Genomic DNA, 16,818 nt, shown 5'->3' on the forward strand with positions numbered 1-16,818 from the left:
GTGCTTTGCCTGCGTGTATGTCTGTATGAGGGTGCCAGATCCCTGGAACTGGAGTTACAGACAGTTGCAAGTTACCATGTGGGTGCTGGGAATTGAACCCGGGTCCTCTGGAAGAGCAGCCAGTACTTTAAATCACTGAGCCACCTCTCCAACCCAGGGAGAAAAACTTTAAAACTACGACAATTATGTATTATCATGAAACTATTTCCATAATTATTACACTCAATACATTTTTTGTTATAAATTTCCCCCACTATTTGTGATTAAAAAAATATAAAATTGGCCCCATAAGCAATTTTCAAGTATATAAGACAATGTTGTTAACTCAGACAGTGTGTTGTGTACACATATCCAAAACTGACTCGTTTCTAATATCTGGAAGTTTGCACTTTTGACCAATACTTCCCCATCTTCCAGTCCCTCCAGCCCTGGCAATCACCTTTCTGTTTCTAGGAGTCTGACTGTTTTAGATTCCAAATGTAAATGGGATCACGTAGTATGTGTCCTATGCTTGACTTAATCCAGCACAGCATCCTCACACTCACCCATGTTATCACTAACTGTAGGATTTCTCTTTAAGGTTGAATAATATCCCATCATGTGTATATAACAAATCTTCTTTATCCACTCACGTATGAATGAACATTTAGACTACTTCCATGGCTTGGCTTTGGGGAATGATGCTACAATGAACACCGCAACGCAGATATCACTTTGAGATCCTGATGCAGCTGAGACAGGCCTTAAAGTCACAGTTTTCCTGCTTTTAACCTCCTAAGTGCTGAAATTACAGGCCTGTGCCACCATACTGGGTTATGTGCGTTCTTTAAGGAACATCTACTCAAGTCCTTAGGCCAGTCTTTAATTAGTTTGATTTTGTTGTTGTCCAGGCTTTGTTACTGAGTTGTAGGATTTTTTTTAATATATTGTGGATATTAGTTCTTTGTCAGATTCATGACTTCCCCACCCCACAGTTTGTTTTTCAGGTCGTTGATGACTATTTCATTTGCTGGGCAGAAGCTTTTAAGTTTGATATATTCCCATTTGACTTTGCTTTGTTGTCCATGTTTTAGGAGTGAGGCATTACGGTAGCACTCTACAGAGCACTGGTGCTCAATTCTTACCATACAGTTTACATAAAATTGTAGCTAGTGGCATTTCACAGGACTTTGAGCAGCTCAGGGTATTAGAGGAACAGAGCTTTCCGATCATCAGCCAACAGCCATTGGTTGTAAAAAAGAAGCATGGAGACACCAAGCCCTAGTTTCCAGGTGATTTTGCACACTTTAGAAGCAATGCTAGAGTGCTGTCCTTTCAAATAGCATAGGAATTAAATAAGCATTTAATTAAATATGCATTTCAGAAATTGTATAATTAAAAGTATAAAATACCCTACAGATATGTACTGGACACTACTTAATATGCGTCACTTTTCAAGAAAGGGAGCTATGGTGAGGAGTGCACAGTCCTGTTTTCAGGGGCTCCAACACAAACATACAAAAACTTAAATGATGCTGCAAGGCAAAAAATCATTTAGGCTCCAAATAGAAACTCACAATGGTTGTACCACAATGGAAAGTGGAACCAGTTAGAGAGCAGAGGTAGACCAGCAGTCTGCATTTATAGAAAAATGCAAGGCAGGGGGAACATGCTGGAGCCAGAAGGATATTCCTGAGTGCCTTATCAGGAATGCAATCTATCAACAAAGATTCTGACCAAGCTATGGAGGATATACCTGATGAGACATGTAAATTATCTGTCCTTATCGTGCTTTTAGTCTAGGACTTAGTTAGACATGCTACCACACAATGCTTCTGAGCAGAGGATGTGGTCAGAGATAAACGTGGAGAAAGTTACGCTGCACTGATCTGTATCATATCATTATCTATGCAGTAAACTCAGAAGCAAACCAAGTAGATGCTGGATGAAAACCCACGCTACAAGTGTCAAGTGACATTACTCAGTTATCCAAAGCAGTCTTGGGCAAGTCAACTCATTTCACTGGATCGCTGCGCTCACTGGAATACTAAAGGTTGCCACTCAGCCACAAGCTTGAGATCTTCAACTGGAAAACATACAGCAAGTGGGAGGCTGGGTAATAAGCGCAGGGCAATGCTAGGGCTGCAACTGACTTTCATTTCCAACCTCTTCTCAGCAAAGTAACAACCACACGTGTGTTCATCGGTTTACCAAGAGCCTGCCTCCAACAAGAGCACTCTCTGAACAAGGGAGAGACTGTATGGGTCCAGTCAGACATGAGAAAGGGTTTAACAGGAACTGCGGGTCTACACTTGTCCATTGTTTTCTCTGGGTAACCTGTAGCCCCTGTGACAGAAGTGAAGGTGCTCCACTTCTCACGCATCAGTTAGAAATAGAAAAGAGCAGTAGCCAAGATACTCGTTCTGTTCTCCATTACGCCACAGAGAGCTATTTGTCTCTGCAGGTGATGATTTATAGAAGCTTCAAGGCCAAAGACTAGGTTTTCTTTGTCTTCAGGACCTCACTGTGCCTAGCTTAAAGCTTTGGACACAATTACTAAAAGTGGAATTAAAAAGGGAAAGAGGAAGAAAGAATGAGATCCAAAGAAGTAGGAGTTACGGGGTATAAGAGGCTTCAGGCAGTCTTAGTATCTATCAACAAAACAGAGGAAGGGGGCAATGGAGAAGTACAGCATAATTTGTCCTTATTTTAACACTGTACAAATATTAGGATGGAAAGTATACAAAGCATCTGGAATAAGGTTATAGTTAAAAGTAATAATTAATAGGCTGTCTTTCACAGAATGTACCAAGTACTGCATTAATAACATTACAAACATCTCATTTAATTCCCACATACCTACAAGTCAGATATTATGCCCATTTTTCAAACAGGAAAGCTAAAAGTCAGAGTCAAGACACACACTTACTCAAAGTCTTAACATTAGCGAGAGTGGGCTATAACTCAATCTAACATCTAAATCCAAAGCTGTTGTGGGATAATCTTTTTGTGTACTGTAAAGATGTGTCACTGCCTAAGGCACCTTCTGATGGGTTTAATAAAAAGCTGAATGGCCAAGAGATAGGTAGGAGAGAATAGGCAGGACTTCCAGGAAGAGAGAAAACTGTGGGAAGAAGAGAGGTGGAGAGACACCAGCTGGACTCTGAAGAAGTCGGTCATAACGGTACGGAGAAGTAACTAAGCCACTTGACAGAGCGTAGATTAACCGAAACAGGTCAATTTAAGTTACAAGAGCTAGTTGGGGAAAGGTCTAAGGAAAAGACCAAGCTTTCATAATTAATAATAAGTCTCCATGCCATTATTTGTGAGCTGGAAGCCCAAAGAAAAGTCAGACTAAAGAAGTCAATGCTGCGCTCTACCAGGACCCGGGGAGTAAGAGTGAGGTGGTGGACGTAACTGGACACCAAATGTATTATGAGATGGAGCCAAGAGGATTTGCTCAAAGATAAAAAAGAGTGTTAAAAATAATGAAGCATTAGATGATATCTGTAGAACCAGATGGCCAAAGGGAGGAGAGCCAGTACCTCAAAGGCACATCCCCTTCTCCAGACACAGCCAGTATTGTGTTTTTATGAGTCTGCAGGCCAGCTAAGGCAAAGTCACCCGCTTTACCGCCTTTTTAAAAAACTGCCCATGTTGCAATAATTTTAGATTTACCATAAAGTTGCAAAGAGAACACAAAGTTCTCTTCCCCCAGCTCCTCCCACCGTCTTACTCACTTAGCCCATCGCAGGACATCATCAAAAGCAATGAATTATGCTTGTTGGAACACTGAGCTAAATCTTGCAGTTACCATTAAGACTATCATAACATCACTTTGGATCCAATCAATACATAAAATTATAAACTGTCAATATACAATAATAAAAAACAGCTTTAAAAACTATGTTTTTTAAACTATAAGCTCAGAAAAGATGTTACAGCTAAGGCTCCCTCTCTCCCCCCATCCTCTGCTCGCCTTCCCTCAGGGATGACTGTTAGAGACAGACACGTGGCAAAGGAAGGCATGACAAAGTGCAGGAAATCCAGGTAGAGGCTGCATTGTCCTCTCCCTGTGGAGACACAAGGATGTGCTTAACTGTCTCAGTAATGACGCAGGGCAACATGTGCGAAGTTGGCTCAATCCTTAGTGTCCAGCATTTTTATTGGGGTCAGTCGGGAGGTATGCAGCACCCACTTAAATGACCTCAGCTAATTAGACTCCGGTCCCCAGAGCAAAATCAATGCTCACCACAGACCGCATTGTTTGCACAAACTGTGATCAGACTGGTACCTATGGCCTCAACCCTCACACATACAAAAATACTTACTAGGTGGAATATTCCCAGGGCTCTTCTCCCAGGACCCCGCCAAGAGCCAGGCCAAAAAAAGGGAGATTTTTTTTTTTCTAGAAATGAGCAGGACTGGAGCAACTTGAGCCAGCTGAGTTAACCCTTTCCTCACTGGGAGTATATTCCTGGGCTACCTGATTCGTCCCACCGCTGCAGGCTGTGCACCTTCAAGCACACCAATGCCGCCCTGCTATCCGCTAGCTGATGCTTACTACACAGCGAGTTTAAGGGCCGCGGGCAGCAAGCGGATAGCTGAAGTAGCAAGGTCTCCTGCACGAGCAAACAGAGGCCCCACAGAGCCCTACTCACCTCGAGGTCACCACTGAGAACTGGTTCTCAGTGACTCCTATGAATGGTCAGACTGAACCCAAAACGTCTGATTTCCAGAAAAGCCACACAATGAAGATACACAGTGTGAGCACCAACTCCAGTGTTTTAATACACTGAGGATCTGTGATTTCTATCTCACAGAGCAATTTCATAAAACTCTCCTAAAAAGGTAAGCTCTGAAGACCCATAAAAAAGGCTAAATGACAAAAGTGGACACTTGTATCTATGTCACAAGTCAAAAACCCAATGATAATTTTGTAATTGACAAAATCTTGACTCTTTTAATAAACTGTCCACTAATTTAATTTTTTAGTATTTATTAGTGTCAATGATAAGATATGGTCTTCAAGATTAAACCACCTTGCATGATGAGACAGCTGAAGGTTAAAAATAAAATAAATTCTAGACCATATAAAGTTGAGTCAGATTAATTTGAGAGAAAAAATGTATGCCCTTTTCAAATAATAAAATATTTATCTTATTGTATTTTTTCACTTAAACAAAACCAAACAGTTTCTTCTTGATGAGGATCCTAAATCTGGATGCCTTTAAATAGCAAACGAGAAGTACAAGTATTTTCATTCATGTTTCTAAAGTTTTAAGCATAAAAATGGAAATTACTATTTCAAAAGAACCCTTAATAAGCAATAAATCAGAGCTATGCATATTCCCAAAGCACATAGTCAGAAGCACAGAGGGCAACCACAGGAGAAATGCCTCAGGCCCTGTTTTAGAATAAGCCAAATTTTAACAACTACAGGTGAAAAAAAAAACTATTTCTAATTTAGTATCATCTGTAAAACAGAAAGGGGGGCCACTGTGAACTGACAATTACTTTTCACAAGAACGTGCTATTATCTTCACCTACGCAGTTCACAATGTGACATTACTGCTTTGGATATGGTAAATAGAAGCAGCAGTCAACAGGCAGTACAACCACAGTCACCACCCTTCAGAAGACAACATCTGAATTCTTTTCTCTTATTATGTCCACTGAGTATCTATAAACAGTTTCAGAATCCACCACCATCATAAACATGCTTTAAAGACAAAAGCTCCCCCATAGCAGCATGCCTCTCCCTTCCCCAAAGCTTCAGAGGGGAAAAATTCCACCAGGCTTCTGCAACTGAGCTTCGCAAACCACAGTCTTAATGTATTCAAGTATATAAAATTCTCTCCTGAGAATGTTTAACTTTATAACTCAAATCCTCCATAACATAATATGTGTGTTTCCAGTAAAGCGGTGTCACTTAGAACCTCTTTGATGGTCAATGGCTAATGGAGACAAGAGCCATAACTGAATTAAAATATAAACACATTCATGTCCACGTGAGGACCAAATGATGTCACCCTTCCCAAACCAAAGGTTCACTAGTAGCTCAAAAAACTGAGTCATCACATTCACTGCATGCACGTTAAAATCAAAGGAAGCTATAACACAGGTTAGTGTATGCATACTATAAACAGATAAACCTACCAAGTTATCAACTATAACATTAGGCTAGCATAATTATTTGTACAGCATTATGCTGATTACAAAGGCAGCACACCTGATGATTTATTTCACAAATATCATTTGGTATGAAGTATTACTCATACTTCATCATATTCCTGCAGTGATAACACTGGAGTCAGCAATGGGGGTTAAATAGAATCTCTGCAAGAGGAGGGTGCATGACCTGAGTAAGAGCAAACAGCCGGTCACCCAACCCTCGCTATAGTTCTCAAAGGGTGCAGTTGCCAACAGGGAAGCAACTGAAGGTTCTTGACCTTGTACAGGAAAAGCAGGTTGCAGAATTCCCCCACATTTGAGTCTCCAGAGTGTCTCCCTCAAAGGCTGATGACACCACAGCCATACTACCAGCACACCAAGCAATAGAGGCTGCCCAGAAAGCAGGGGACAGTGCCACTGGGGTTCCAAATGGCTAAATTTGATCAGGGACCAAATAAATAAATAAATAAAAAGGCAAAAAAAAAAAACCACAACGCTTCATAGAAGAAAAATATCTAAACATTGAAATTTTTAATACTATGAAAAATTGCAAAATATAAAATAAATTTTAAAAGGAAGGGAAACTTTGAACTGTATGTACTTAGCAAATGCCAGGTCTAGCAAAAAATGCTAGTCCTAGATTATTTGATTTAAAAAAAATGGAAAGATATAAGAACAAATTAATGTTTTGTAGACCATAAAAAAGAATTTTCAGGAAAGTTCAAAAATTTAAAGCACCCCTTTCTTTGCACTTTAATTCTTTAATGTGGAATCACTTGGGCTGTCCATTCTTTGTTAAGTAACAGAACTGATAACTAAGCACAGAAACACAATTTTAATTATAAAATTCTTGCTCTAACAAAAATTCCTTAAAGGATTAAAAAAAAAAGGGAGGGAGGTCAGTGCCTTGAAGCCACACAAAAAACTGTTAGATTCATGTTTTTTGTTTTTTATGGCAAGAGTCTTACTGTATAGCCTTGTCTGGCCTGGAATTTACTAGGTAGGCAAGGCTTGCCTTGAACTAACAAAAGATCCACTTCCTCTGCTTCCTAGGATTAAAGGCATGTGCGCCTCCTGGATCCATAATGCACTGGTTGTCTGGAGTAGCATAAGACCTGGATGACTGGCCAAGGGAGAAGGATCTAGACTAGGGACTGGCAGAAATAACTGGTTGTCTGGAGTAGCATAAGACCTGATGACTGGCCTAGGGAGAAGGATCTAGACTAGGGACTGGTAGAAATAACTGGTTGTCTGGAGTAGCATAAGACCTGGATGACTGGCCAAGGGAGAAGGATCTAGACTAGGGACTGGCAGAAATAACTGGTTGTCTGGAGTAGCATAAGACCTGGATGACTGGCCTAGGGAGAAGGATCTAGACTAGGGACTGGCAGAAATAACTGGTTGTCTGGAGTAGCATAAGACCTGGATGACTGGCCTAGGGAGAAGGATCTAGACTAGGGACTGGCAGAAATAACTGGTTGTCTGGAGTAGCATAAGACCTGGATGACTGGCCTAGGGAGAAGGATCTAGACCAGGGACTGGCAGAAATAACTGGTTGTCTGGAGTAGCATAAGACCTGGATGACTGGCCTAGGGAGAAGGATCTAGACTAGGGACTGGCAGAAATAACTGGTTGTCTGGAGTAGCATAAGACCTGGATGACTGGCCTAGGGAGAAGGATCTAGACTAGGGACTGGCAGAAATAACTCACGCATCAGACTGCAGCCATGCTCACGTTCTTCCAGGGTGCAGACACCGAGCACGTGATGTTTCAGAGAACTCGACTCAAAACAAAAAGTCCTTTTTCTTACTCAGAAACATAAATTATCTTAGCAAATTGCAAAGCATCAGGCTAAAATTGCTATTAAAAAAAACAAGTTTTAAAAAGTGAATTTTTTACATTTTACACAGGCTTAGGTCAAGCAACACTAAATTAATAAGATAAGTATGCAACTAATCTTAGCTTTCCATTCAATTAAGTATCACTTTGAAATAGTCTTTAAATTTTTCTATTCTACTTGAATAGGAACAACAGAAATTCAAATATATCATTTTAAGCAACTACAAAACTTTATATTTATTTATTTATTTATTTATTTATTTATTTATTTATTTATTTATTATGAGTACAATATTCTGTCTGTGTATATGCCTGCAGGCCAGAAGAGGGCACCAAACCTCATTACAGATGGTTGTGAGCCACCATGTGGTTGCTGGGAATTGAACTCAGGACGTTTGGAAGAGCAGTCAATGCTCTTAACCACTGAGCCATCTCTCCAGCCCCAACTACAAAACTTTAAAAGGAAACACTTCTCAAGCTAAACTTTGCAGTAGCTGATTTTAATCCAAACTGTAAGTTTTAGAGCCATTAAAACATGTAGAAGGCACATATATGACATCTTCTCCCCGCCTTCCTGTTAGGCTGTACAAATGAAAGGCTGCATGGTGGCTCACATAATTTGTTTGAATGATTTCTGATACAAAGACCCAAGCTTTTAATTTCCCCAAGACAAGTGAAAATTATAAAGTCTCAAACAAATTTTATCTCAGGTTAAAGAGTTGCCTTGCATGGATGAGGGACATGAAACGGAAAAGCCTGGCAGGGTGTGGAAGCCGCACCTGCAACTCTAGCACTGAGACAAGGCAGGAAGGTCTGGGGGGAGGACAGCCAGGGCTGGACAGTAAGACTGTCTGGAAACAGCACTCTTCCTGAGGCTGTGGAACAAGCTCAGCCCTCCCACGGGCAGCAGAGTGGGGTGGACCTTAGTATGTATTTCTGTGTCGTCAACCGTGCATCTCAGATGTCCTGATCACAATGCCCACGACAGAAAGCCATTCCAACAGCTCTCTTAAGGTTTTCTCATGGGCATTTCCATTAGTGGGTGACCTCTGCCCACTGGAAGCAAACCGAAACAGCACTAAACACAGTAACGTATGCACAAAGCCTAAAAGATTTAATTTACAAAATCTACAAGACACCCTGCCTCTGCAAAGAAAGTTCACAGACATTGACCCAGGCAACTCGGTAAGTTGTACTGCTTCATAGTCATCTCAGCATGACAGACGTGATACAAAACACTCAGAATGAGTGAAGAGTGAGAAGGAGTAAGGTGAGTGGCGATGGAACCGTCCAACACTTAAATGTGCCCCAGCATCACACTGGAAAAAGGGGAAAGAATCTCAGCAGACAGAGTAATTTACAAAACCAGAGTTACCTGCTGTAGTAATCAAACTTTAAAAGGTCGCCTGCTTGCTAGTCTTCTCTAAGTTCATTACTCCATACTGTGAGACCATGACTTTACGAGAAAAGAAGGAAAAGGGGACACTTACTGGGAGTGAAAATGTCTCAGCCAGGTACTTCAGTAAGGATGCTTCTTTGGCCAAGAACTTGTTCCTTTCCTTGATGTTGCCTTGAAGCTGCGGATCGAACTCCTTTCTGACCACAGATGCAACGGAGTCAACAATCACAAGCTTAACTCCTTTGGAAATAATCTCTTCCTCCAAAGATTCAAGCCTAAGAAAGTAGAATTTGTAAAACAGTGAACAAATTTAAGACCATTTTTTTTTTATTTGTCTTTGTTTTTAGAAGGAAGATGGAAGAACATTGTATTAGGGTTGGAGAGAAAAGCTAACCACAGGACGGGCAAGCTGTAAATCCTGGCAGCTTCCAGGAGAAGGGAACTAGGGGAGAAGAGAGACCATCATGACCTTTGAGTTAGGGTCTGCAAGCATCTGTGAGGAGCAGGGAGGGTCAGAGAAAACAGGGAGGAAGTCCAGAGTCCTAGAACAAACCTGACTGGGATTTTGGTTGGTACCCAGTAAAGAGATAGAAAGTGGGGGAAGAGAAAATCATGCTTTTGGATTTAGAACTCAGAAAAAGAAAAACAAAAGGCAGGTTTAACATTGAATATCTGTAAACAACTGCTAAGATTTAATTTTTAAAAACAGAGGCAAGACAGAGACCCACATTGGAGCACTGGACTGAAATCTCAAGGTCCAAATCAGGAGCAGATGGAGAGAGAGCACGAGCAAGGAACTCAGAACCACAAGGGGTGCACCCACACACTGAGACAATGGGGATGTTCTATCGGGAACCCACTAAGGCCAGTTGGCCTGGGTCTGAAAAAGCATGGGATAAAACCGGACTTGCTGAACATAGCGGACAATGAGGACTACTGAGAACTAAAGAACAATGGCAATGGGTTTTTCATCCTACTGCACGTACTGGCTTTGGGGGAGCCTAGGCAGTTTGGATGCTCACCTTACTAGACCTGGATGGAGGTGGGTGGTCCTTGGACTTCCCACAGGTCAGGGAACCCTGATTGCTCTTCGAGATGATGAGGAAGGGGAACTTGATCGGGGGAGGGGGAGGGAAATGGGAGGCGGTGGAGGGGAGGAGGCAGAAATCTTTAATAAATAAATAAATTTAAAAAAAAAACAGAGTCAAGGGACTGGAGAGATGGCTCAATGGCTAAGAATACTTGCTCTTGCAAAGGACAGGGTTTGGCTGCCAGCACCCACAAGATGGTTCACACCCATCTGAAACTCTAGTTCCAAGGCATCCCACGCCCTCTTCTGACCTCCAAGGGCATCGGGCATTACAAGTGGTGTACATACAAACATTGTGGGCAAACACTCATACACATAAAATATAAAATAAGTAAGTCTAAAACAACAACAACAGTGTTTCAAAGGTTTATCAGCTTTAAATCAGTAGGCCAGGTATGGTGACACAGGTCTGTAGTCCTCACTACTCAGGAAGCTGAAGAAAGACGTTTGCAAGTTCAAGACTGAACTGGGCTACAGGAGTACAAACCCAAACTGGACAACGTAGCATGGCCCTGTCTCAAAGTAAAAAATTTAAAAAGGATTGAGATGCAGCTCTTTGGTAGAGCACCTGCCTGATACACACTGGGCCCTAGGCTCCATCCTAGTCACACACACACACACTTCCCTAAGTCACACTGGTGACTATAAAACGCAGCACACATAACTTAGTTCAGTCCAGCACAGCTATTGTCTTGCATTCTTCTGGAAACAGGCACAGTGTTTTCATGTTGTCCTACGATGCTAGAAAAGCTGTAATCTTAAAGTAAAACTACTTGTGGTAGTCAGTCTCCAAAACGGCCCCCTCTTGTTCCCATTTCCTGGTATGTCATGTCTTTGTATGAATACATTTCCCTGTGTGCATGTGCCTTCCCACATGGAGCAGGAGTTGGTCTGGGTGACAAAAGCTTTGACAACAGGGTAGTATTCTTGTTTGTATGACTACATCTCCCTGTGTATATGTGCCCTCCCACCTGGTACAGGAGTTGGTCTGGGTGACTAAAGCTTTGACAACAGGGTAGTATTCTTGTTTGTATGACTACATCTCCCTGTGTATATGTGCCCTCCTACCTGGTACAGGGGTTGGTCTGGGTGACTAAAGCTTTTGACAACACAGTGGTACTCTTGTTCCAGACAGTAGGCACAAGGACTACAACATCCACACATAAGAAAGCAGGCCTTCCAACGGCACAGGAGTGAGGCTGGAAACAGATGCCAGGCCCGCTGAGCCGAGAGATGACTGCACTCCTGGACAAGAGCGGAGCAGGAAAACTGGCTACGCTACTCCCAGATGCCCAGCACCCAGAAAATACATATTTGCTGCTACATTTTGAGGCAGTTTGCTAACAAAACACATAATTAATAAATCACTTAGATTGTAAAATATTCATTTAAATGTTTTTCTATGTTAAAGAAACATTTTAAAAACTACAACAAATAAAGAGTACAGAAATAATTATTTCCTTAATTCTATTATATAAGAATTATTTTACTCAAAAGCTAAAAATAAAGAAGATAAACACCTTCAAAGCATTACTAAAATAAAAAAATCTGAAACTGCCTACCTTTGTTGAACTCCCTCACAGGTGAGTTCCCGGTGAAGATGAACTTTACTGCTCATCTGAAGCAATTTTTCTTCAGTGTTAAAATAGAGTGGAAAACGGGCTTCTGCGATCTCGAGCAGTCTACGGAGAAAAGGGAGAAGAGTGCAGGAGAAAACACTGAGTACTGAAAGCCACACTGCTGAGTCTCCAGCACATTCTACATGGGAAATTTCTAAGACCTGCCGTACATCAGGTGCAGGCCAAAGTCTGGAAACACACGTGTCCTGAAGCCATGTGTCCTCTCTGCCTGTTACGGAAGGGCAGCTGTCAGAACAGAAACTAGCAAGGCTTCGGGTCTCACCCAACTTCCAACAAGCAACACAATGTCTCCAAATTTTCATTTTCTGGAAATAACATGTTTACAAGTAACACTTTTATCTAACAGCTATATTAACATATCTGAAATTAGAAAAGGCTCTCAGTTGCTTGGATGAACAAAGTCTATTTCAATAACTATAGTATATTATCCTAATGATAAGTTATATTTAAGTTGGCATGTCTCATTCCAGAAAAAAATATGCTTTCTCAATTAAAATTTAGTGCTATCTAATAGTTCCTTGGTAAACATAAGATTATTATGTAAACAAATGAATGTTCTCCAATTACTTGTCAGTAAACAAAAAGTTATTTTCTAAATATTCAATTCAGACCTCAGGCCTAAATCTAATAATGTGGGGCAGGTCAAGTAAAAAGTGATAAATAAAACAAAAATGACATCATCATTTAGCAGAATGAGGCATAAAAGGCATTACTAGAAATGACAAATGTATAGGTTTAAAAGTCAAAACTAAAACTCTTTGAGTATAGCTGTATTCCAGTTACATCTGTCAGCCATACTTGGTCATCCAGGGGACCTGGAACAGGAACTGCAAACACTAAGCCATCCCATGTTCTATGTTCAAGTTAGAGCCACAGAAGTACAAAAGATCAGTGTCCAAAGAGTTAAAGGGTTTCTGAGAAGAGACTGAGAACGTTAAGTAGATAAACAAAACAAGTTCCTTAAATATGCTATAATCAGAAGCAAGGGTGGAGGGGCCTAAAACAGAAAAAAAGAAGAGAAAGATAGAGACAGTCAACAACCTTTTAAGTTTATTTTCAGCAAAATGAAAAGAAAAATACATAATTTGGTTCAATAAGAAAAGATTCAAAATGCTTCAAGAGAAAAATATTATTTAAAGAGGTATTCAAGTGAGCAGTGTTAGGAAGACAGAGGCATAGGGACTAAAGGGAGGAGGGCAGGAATGGAGGAAGACAGAGAAGAAATGCTGTGCCATTGGCCATGGAAGATGGGCAGGCTGTGAAGGTTTGTCAGAAACTATTATTATTATTATTATTATTATTATTATTATTATTATTACTATTATTATGCAACTATGCAGTAAGTTCAGCACTCAGTGTATGGATAGAAGCTAGTGCTATTCACATTTGATGTGCTGAATAACTATACTAAATAATTTTCTATAGGTTTATCCAAATTATTTTTATTTTAGGAAGCATTTTTTTTTTTTTGGTTTTTCGAGACAGGGTTTCTCTGTGGTTTTGGAGCCTGTCCTGGAACTAGCTCTTGCAGACCAGGCTGGCCTCGAACTCACAGAGATCCGCCTGCCTCTGCCTCCCAAGTGCTGGGATTAAAGGCGTGCGCTACCACCGCCCAGCTTTAGGAAGCATTTTTAAAAGTATAAATAAACGCTAAATATAAATGGAGTTTTCTACATGCCTGGTCTTAATCCTAGTAGTCTCCTGTGACAATCTTCTTCACAAGACCTTGTTTTTCAGGACAAGCAACAGAAAAACCTATCCTGTCCTCCAACATAATCACAAGTTTGAAAAGAGTGCCACCTACTGGATATCTTTTAATAAAAAGCATTCCTTCGAAAAGATTCACTTAAAATTCATTCATTCATCCAGGCATGGTGGTGCACACCTTTAATCTCAGCGCTTTGGAGACATAGGCAGGTAGGTGGATCTCTGTGAGTTCAAGGCCAGCCTGATCTACAGAATGAGTTCCAGGACAGCCAGGTCTACACAGAGAAACCCTATGTCAAAAAACCAAAAAAATAATACAAGAAAATAAAATCCGCTTATTCGGGATTTACTGAGGACCTACGCCGTGTTCCAGGCACTGCTGTAAGTACAGAACACATGGCATTACAACATCCCACAAAAGGAAATGAGGACAGTAGGGAGGAAGAAAGTTACATTCTCCCTGGGCTGGCTTGATTTATGTCAACTTGACACAAACTGTAGCCATCTGAGAGGAGGAAACCTCGACTGAGAAAATGCCTCCATATGATTGGGCTGTAGGCCAGCCTGTAGAGCATTTTCTTAATTAGTGATTGATGGGGAGGGCCCAGCCTATTGTGGGTGGTGCCATCCTGGACTGGTAGTCTTGTGCTCCATAAGAAAGCAGGCTGAGCAAGCCATGACAAGACAGTAAGCAGCACCCTCCATGGCCTTTGCATCAACTCCAGCCTCCAGGTTTGAGTTCCTGTCCTGACTCCTTTGATGATGGCCAGTGCTGTAGAGGCATAAACTCTTTCCCTCCCAGCTGGCTCTTTGGTCATGGGTTTCACTCCGGAAGGAGAGAAAAGCAAATAAACATATCAGAGGCCAGCTCCAGTGATCTAAAGAAAACTGAAGCAGGATGGGGGGGGGGGGGGGAGCAAGTGGTATTCCTCACAGAGCTGTCCAGATGAGTAAGAGAACAATGCGCTGTCTGGAAGAACAGAGATCTGCAGCAGAGAAGATCCCTCCCTCGCGTCAGTGGCAGGAGTGAAAGGATAATATAGCTGGAACACAGGGGGGCAAGGGGAAGATTAACGGGGGAAAGCCAGAGAGCTAGCCAGCCAGAGATGAAGGTCCCCTCAGAGCCTCAGATCTGTGGTCATCTGTTATCTGGGAGCTGAACCGACACCAGCAGATTTCCTTCTCAAAAGTCCATGACCTTAACCATTCAGCCACCACATCCCACATAGGTTTCCTTAAAAGTTAAAAATAAGTAAATGAATAACAAACAAAAGACTATTGGGGGTTAGTGCTAGAAAGCATTTGCGGTTCTTTCAGAAGATGAAATTCATTTCCCAATACTCATATAGCGGCTCAAAACCATCCTTAACTCCAGATCTGGGGGACCTGCCACCCTCTTCCGGTCTCTGGTATCAGGCACATACATGTTGCTTCTACATACATGCAGGCAAAACATTCATCACATAAGATACAAAATAATAAATAAATCTCTCTTTTTTTTAAGTTTGCTCTAGAGTCTGGGGAGATGGCCCAGCATGCAGGAGTGCTTCTATACAAGCATGAGACCCTGAGTTCAAATCCCCACTATGGAGCAGAGCTGGAGGATGGCTGAGGCTTAATAGAGGCTAGGCAAGGTCCAAGTTCAGTGAGAAACCTACCCCAAAGGAATATGAGAAAGAATGATACATCAGGACACCAACATCCTCTTCTGTCCTCCATAAACAGGCAGAAGCGTGGGCACATGCGTGCGCGCACGCACAAACACACACACACAGAGTTTGCTCTAGATGTCAAATGGAGAAAAGGCTATAGGAAGGGCAAGGATGAAAATAAGATGAGCTGGTACTGCAGTCCACACAAAAGAATGATGGTGACTTGACCTAGGGAAATAACACCTCAGATAACCAGAAGTACCTAGATTATAATTCAGAGGGAGAGAAGGAAGAATTTCATTACTAGAAGAATGGAAATTCAACCAGGATTTCAGTTATTGGTGTTCTTCCTGTGTTCTACTTTTTATGGAGGACTCCAGACTTCATCTTCAGATATATCAATTTTCCACATATGTAAACATAGCTATAACATGCTATTATGTCAAGTGGCAAATGTATATGAGTCTGGGGATTGTGGGAAAGCTCAGAACATGAACCCATGACCCTTCTGCCAATCAAGAAGTTTGTTAAAATCATGAGACTGGATATCAGGGACTGAGGAAAGAGAGAAGAAGAACAAGATTCCAAAACTGAGTTCTAGGGCTTTCCAAGACTTAGAAGATGAAAACTTGAGGATCCAGCAACACAGATGAAAGAAGTGGTCAGAAGATAGGAATCAAATCAAGAGAGACTGACTGCTGCTAAGAACACAGCTAAAGGGAAGAACTGTTCACAGAACAATCAACAACAGTCAACAGTGCTACATGACTACCCACATGGTGGATCCAAGACCGGGCTGGAACAGTCCCACTTCCTAGAGATGTCACAGCCAACATCTTGTCCACAGACAACACATTATTCAACAGGTCTATACTAATAATGATGTACAAAACTTACTATGTTATCAGTCATGTAAAAGCACAGCATATACAATTATGAACAGTCTATAACACTTGGTAATGGCAATGGACAGCTGTGTTTGTTTACCCTGCTAGCAATCACCATGACAGCATTTTTCAGTTCTGTAAAACACAATGCAGCAGTTTCACGTTGTTTTTGCTCACCATGGCTTGACTGCATACAGAGACCATATCTATAAAGAACACACACTATGCAGTGTGTGTAAGTACACTGTAACAGAAACATAGGACAAATTGTCTAGTGATACAGTTCTCAGACCATATCACCACCATTAAGCAGCACATGGCTATGTTTTAAATACTACTGAGTTAAATAAAGTTTTGAAAATCAATTTCAATATAGGGCTAGGAGATAAAGCCAGTATGGAATGAATTCAAGACAAAACAGGGAGATTTTTACTTCTGAGCACAAAAGATT

General features: G+C 41.3%; 1 protein-coding gene across 5 annotated transcripts in view; it reads right to left on the reverse strand.

Moving 5' to 3' along the window:
• Rad51b (RAD51 paralog B) overlaps nucleotides 1-16,818 on the reverse strand; it is a 500,962-nt gene that overhangs the window by 452,802 nt on the left and 31,342 nt on the right. For all 5 annotated transcript variants that reach the window (XM_075948146.1, XM_075948144.1, XM_075948147.1 and 2 more), the window contains exons 7-8: nucleotides 12,044-12,163; nucleotides 9,483-9,666 (exon numbers count right to left, since the gene is read on the reverse strand). In XM_075948146.1, the coding sequence (XP_075804261.1) occupies nucleotides 9,483-9,666; nucleotides 12,044-12,163 (304 nt within the window). The remainder of the gene's footprint in view (nucleotides 1-9,482; nucleotides 9,667-12,043; nucleotides 12,164-16,818) is intronic.

This window comes from Microtus pennsylvanicus, chromosome 14 (assembly GCF_037038515.1).
Source record: "Microtus pennsylvanicus isolate mMicPen1 chromosome 14, mMicPen1.hap1, whole genome shotgun sequence".
NCBI classification, from domain to species: domain Eukaryota; kingdom Metazoa; phylum Chordata; class Mammalia; order Rodentia; family Cricetidae; genus Microtus; species Microtus pennsylvanicus.